This window comes from Peromyscus californicus, unplaced genomic scaffold, assembly GCF_007827085.1.
Source record: "Peromyscus californicus insignis strain IS unplaced genomic scaffold, ASM782708v3 Scaffold_8__1_contigs__length_139910024, whole genome shotgun sequence".
Classification (NCBI taxonomy): domain Eukaryota; kingdom Metazoa; phylum Chordata; class Mammalia; order Rodentia; family Cricetidae; genus Peromyscus; species Peromyscus californicus.
In genome coordinates, this window is record NW_026294606.1 from 86886451 (window position 1) to 86892450 (window position 6000).

General features: G+C 44.1%; 1 protein-coding gene across 1 annotated transcript in view; it reads right to left on the bottom strand.

Annotated features, from left to right (window-relative positions):
- The window catches only part of LOC128104554 (zinc finger protein 844-like), a gene marked incomplete at its 3' end in the record, with an annotated part of 44980 nt that extends 39716 nt beyond the window's left edge, over window positions 1-5264 (bottom strand). Inside the window, exon 1 of the mRNA XM_052729501.1 lies at window positions 5238-5264. Coding sequence (XP_052585461.1) covers window positions 5238-5264 — 27 coding nt within the window. The remainder of the gene's footprint in view (window positions 1-5237) is intronic.
- Window positions 5265-6000: the final 736 nt, after the last annotated feature.

Consider the following 6000-nt stretch of genomic DNA (forward strand, 5'->3'; position numbering starts at 1 on the left):
CCAAATACCTAGAAACTGGAAACAGCATAGATGTCCCTCAACCAAAGAATGGATAAACAAAATGTGGTGTATTGATACAATGGCATGTTACTCAGTTATTAAAACAAGGACATCATAAAACTTGGAGACAAATGGATGGAACTAGAAAAAAAATTCATTCTCAGTGAGATAACTGAGACCCAAAAAGACAAACATACTATTAACTCACTTCTAAGTGGATATTAGCTGTAAAGTAAAGGATATTCATGCTACAATCCACAGACCCAGAAAGGCTAATTAACAAGGAGGGCTCCATGAGGAGACACATGGATCTTCCTGGAAACAGGAAACAGAATAGACTTTCTGGATAGACTAGGGGTGGGTGGGGATGGGAACAGGAGAGAGCAGGCTGCAAGGAGAAATGGAGGTAGAGAGAATGGGGAGACTACTGGATGGGAGACAGACTGTGCCTGGAAAAGTGTGATCTTGACCTATGTTACCCAGCTACCTATGATTCTATCTGCATAGAAATTAAATAAACACAGATTTCACAACTTCCAAAAAATTAACTCAAAGTGACCCTTAAACTGTTATGTTTCTGACCCTCAAGCTACTGGTATTTCTTCCAAAGACAGAAGCCCCATGCTCTAATGCTTTCTGTAGATGGATGTGATCTCTGCAGCCCCTTATGGCTCCTTGTGGTTTCAGGTAAACACAGCCCCACTGATGCCCCATCCCAAAACAACACAGAAAAATAATTTAAAATCTGCTTCCTGACACATGGATCATGGCACAAGATGTGGAATCTGCCCTATCCACCTGCCCAACATCATGGAGACACATGAGAAATCTCTGCAGATCAGAAACTCCCTTTGTCCCCTGGAACTGAACTTCACTGAATCACACCATGGTGACTGGTGGTAGCAGAACATTAAAAGCACTCTAATCATGTATTGCTGAAGGATGATCCACACCACCTCTTTCAACCATTTCCTAAACTATTTGTAACATTTAGGAGACAAATCTGAATGTGGAATGCAATATTCAGAACTCCTAGGAACCAGACCTTCACTTTTTCCAATTTCTTTTCCTACCAAACAACACAAGCAATGCTTGTGTGTGCACACTGGATAGTGATATCACAAGCATCACATCCTCCAATGTCAAAGTTAAACAGCCAGCCATCCCCAGGAAATCCCACACAGGGAGGCTCAGAAGACAAGGGCTACTGCCCAGGTCATCACATGGACCAACACAACCACAGACTGACTCATGGTCCATTCAAGTCCCAGCAGAAATGACAGCACAGCAGACCTGCTCTGAACACCCCACACTCACCATGACATTGCTTGTGATCTTCCTTACAACTCCCTACAGCAGAAGCAGAGAAGAATCCTGGAAAGAACCTGTAAACTAGTACTGCTATTGCGAAGCCTTGCCAGAGTCCCTCATTAGCTATGGCCACCAAGCTGGGCCTCAGAATGGATGAGCAGAGATCAACTGACTCAGGCAGCACAAGTGTTCCCAGCTCTACACTTCCAGCCCAGGAAACAGAGCCCTAGACTGGAAAGTTTGTATTTTAGTAGACATTCCTCCACTCTCCCAAAACACTTTCTGTTCCTCCTCCAAGGCGCAGGGTCCTTTATGTGCACATTCCATTACACACTCAATGTCCAGTGCAGCCAACCCTTTGCTACTTAGTTGGAAAGTCCTGCAGCCAAGCAGGTCACATTCAAACAGTGACCATTGATAAAGCCAAAAAGAGGCCATGAATAAGAAAACAATGAAGGGTCAATGTATGGCTTGGAGGCAACAAGGAGACTCTGGGTGTGATGTAGTTTTTCTCTTAAACAGTTAGTTTGAAAAGTTCAAACAGGCTTCTGGGCCATATGCTCCAGAGGCTAGGGATTTATATGAGAGCACTCCAAGGATGACACACATCTTTCCCTTTAGCCTGTACATCTTACAACAGGAAAATAACAGTCCTGTTAGGCAGGGCCACAACATTTTACAAAGATCCTCTATTTTGGTTCAACTAGTGTAACTGCAGGAATTTAGTTATATAAGGTCAGTCCTGGGCCCAGATTCTTGATTGCTATGGTCTGTGGACCTCAAGAAATGGCCAGTCAGGACATTTATTGATGCCTAAAATTGATTACCTGACTCCATATCGCTAAAATCAACTACTGCCAAAGCAGGAAAGCTCTCACCCTCCTTCCTGCATTCCTTCTCTGTGCTGTGACTACATCAGCCTCAGAGTTGGTCAGGGACCTCAACTCGTGCACAGGTCCTTCTTCATTTGTAACTCCCCAGTAAGTCAGAGAGACTGGAGGACACTCATTCCCTGGTCTCTTATCCTTCTCACTGACCAGTCAAGGCCCAGCCTGGAAGAAGTTGCAGGACTGCTTTCCCAGCATGGGGCAGCAGAGGCAGGATTAGGTATTCAGAGTAATTCTCAACTCAGCTCCAGGCAAGCCTGGGCTACAGGACATATTGTTCTAAACAGAAGTAAATAAATCAATAGCACTTGAGAAAAAAGGAATGACATTCTTAATGATCAAGAAACATTGGAGAGGGCTGGAGAGATGGCTCAGAGGTTAAGAGCACCGACTGCTCTTCCAGAGGTCCTGAGTTCAATTCCCAGCACCCACATGGTGGCTTGATCTGGCGCCCTCTTCTGTATATATAATAAATAAATAAATCTTTTAAAAAAAAAAAGAAACATTGGAGAACAGAAACAAATAGAGATAAGAGCAATAATGCACATAATTAAGAAAATGTTAAAAAATGATACCAATAAGTGGCATTTTAAAATGATAAAAATAATATATTTTCAAGATTAAAAAATTTACCTGTATTGACTTTGAAAAAGAGTAGGCCCTTTCTTAATAGAGGGAAGACCATTAATAAGAGACTGATTGATCTTGCCTGTAAGTACATGTTGGCTGCTAAGATCTGTAACCTGACACACACAGTTACAGACAGTGGCCTATTTCTCAAGTCTCTAAGCTGACTTATTTGTGTGAATCAGGACTGAACATATCTGCACAGGAGAGTCTCCTAATGCAAATTCAATATTCACTACCTCAAGGTAACTTTCTCAAATTGTGTACCCACCAATCTGGTCTGTCTTCATTCACTTCACATGAATTAATACATGCTGCTGGGAAATTATGAATTAACTCCTCCTGCCACAATCAGGACCTTTTCATAATGGTGACTCCAGCAGCTGACTGCCTAGCCTGTTTCCCCCTGCAGTGTACACAATAAACTATTCCTCCTAATCTGGTCTGAAGGCAGAAGCCACGCTCCACATGAAAATCCTTTTCCTGTAACTGCAATAGACAGTCCACTACATGACTCAAATGGAGAACTTTAAAACTCTGAGGTGGTAGTCATTTAATTTAAGAATTTTGGAGGTGTAATATAGGACAACAAGATCATTGCCCTGGAGTGCAACAGTCTGAAATCAAGGCCCCCTGAGTCAATAGAAGGGAGCTTGTCTCAGAAACATTTTGCTAAAGGCTGGAAATGCAGCTGCTCTGGAAATACTATGTCTTCCCAGGGAGAAATCACTCCACACACTTAGGAGTTTAATAAAGAAAAGTCTCTTTAATGACAGCATGCTTCTATCTCTGTCTAATGCTCACAGAGGAGCCAGCCTGGACAGACTCTGCATTCCACTTATGCTGTCATCCTTAAGGTTCTTTTAGGGTCATGCCCCAGGCTACACTTTGAACAACATATATAGGGATGGGAGACTGCAAGTCTGAACACTTAGGCAGATGGGAGACTTACACAGCAAAGATATTATCAGAATTACTTCTGAAGTACACCAGTGACCTGATACAGCAGGTCATTCTTCAGTGACAGGGTCCTGAGGGGAAAGTGCCAGGGAATGAGAAAGACAGGAGAAGTGGAAGGTAGAAAAGATAAAAGCTGGGGTGGGGAGGTTTGCACAAGCTGTGTCTCATGCCAAGTAAGCTTCATAAGAATAGAATCTTGTATACACTTCTGGGGGAAATGGAAGGAAATGGGGAACTTCTATGAAGTCAGCAGAAACTGTCATACAAGGGGACAAATTCAGGAGGAGTCTAATCAAATAATACTGCACAAGGGGACACAGTATCTTAAGGACATTACTGACTCAGCCTACAGTGACCCTGGAACTGACAACCACAGCTCCATGTGGTGGGAAGAGTTGGGTTCTCAGGATCTGGAGTAACCCCTCCACAAAGGCCCTGGCCCCGGACCACTACCAGCTCTATATTCCTGGTTTTAGAGAAGAGCTCGGTTTTATTCTCAATACATCAAAGCCTTAGGCCAAGCTCCATTGGACTAGGCTCCAGGCTGTTAATCCCTCTCCCAAGAATGTTCTTCCTCCCTGCCTGAGGACCTAAATAAAACACAACAGTGTTTTACTTTTCCAGTAGTTGTCACCTGGTGTCATACTGCTCATCTCTCAGAACTATGCTTTTCTCGAGAAAAGTAGAAATGAAGGCCCACCAGGCCTTAAGGGAGGTTGTGACCCTGTAATGTCTCCTCGAGCAGCTTGTTAGAGGCCTGTTCTTTGATCCACAGACATGGATCTAGTGGCTGGTTGTCAGTCAGGGGAGTCTCCTTTGTGACTGTTTGGAGCCAAATGTCTGGACAATCCTGGTGAAAAAATATGTATCATAGCATTCTACCTCTACCAGGCCTGGTTAGTATAGACTTACCTAAGTTCTAGAGGCAGTCCTCCCTTAGCTAAATTCTACTGTTTCAGACTTACCACCTACTAAGCATTGGTAAGTTTTTTATCACCAATTCTACTCTTCTACATCACAGCTAAGTAGAGGAGTGCTATCCAACACAAGAGATGCCTTTTACTACCTCCACAAAATTAACTGTAAATGATCTAACCGGTAAAGGTTAAAGTGCAAAGTGCTGAAGGTCTAGAAGATACTGGAGAAAGTAGGCCTCTCTAAGTTTGAAAGCCTGCCTGCCATGGAGGCACCAAAAGCATGGTGTTGTTGACTACAACTATGTTTCTACACACAGCTCCCTGTTCCCAATGTTCTGCAAAGAGGCAGCCCACAGAGCAAAGTTATTCCAAGGCCTGTGCCAGGGTTCAGGGAGTTGCAGGGACCCCATGGAAACTTACAGAACAGGCAATCTGGCTGCAGATTTCAACTCAGCCCTGGGGAGGACCCACCACACTGGCTCTTGAACCTTTCTATCCGCTCTTCCCCATCTGGGGACAGCAACCCCTTGCTTACCATGGCATAGGTTCCTCGCTTGTCCATGGCTCCTCACAGCTTCCCAGCAGCAGCACTCACAGAACAGCACCTGAAGACACTGGCCCCAGCTCCTCTGCTAAGCCAAGCCCACAACCCTGGCTCCAGGAAAGGCCCCGCACCACTCTGAATGGTCGTTTGACCTGGGGGCCCTGATTGGCTAGGGACACCTGAGTGACAAGATCACCTCCCTTAGGGTTACAGTGTGCTTAAAGACACAGAACAATGGTTGCTGTGTCTGCCTTCCACCTCAGACCCAGACCTTTTCCAGGCTGCAGAGATATGCATTTCAATAGCACTTGCTCTGGCTCCAATTCCTGACCCTGAGATCTTCCAGCACTCCATAGGCACTTCCCCTTCTTCCTCCAATTTTTTCAATTTTTTTTAAAATTGTGTGGATGGTGGATGTGTGTGTTGATGTTGTCTATGTAGCACATGCTTTAAAATTCCAGTTATCTTCCTGCCTCTGTGTCTGGAGTCTGGAGTTCTGTATTAAAAGAGTTCACCACCACACACAGTTGAAAAATAAGTTTTATGGTGCAAGTCCACTCTTCTTATGGTTTTTGTTGGTGTGGCTTTTTTAAAAAACAAATCTAATTTCAGTCATTATTTTATGTGTATGGCTTTTTTTCCTGTGTGCATGCCTTTGTACCCCATTCATTCCTGATGTCTAGGGAGGCCAGAAGATGGTGTCAGAACCCCTAGAACTGGAGTTACAGATAGTAGTGAGCTTCCATATGTACTG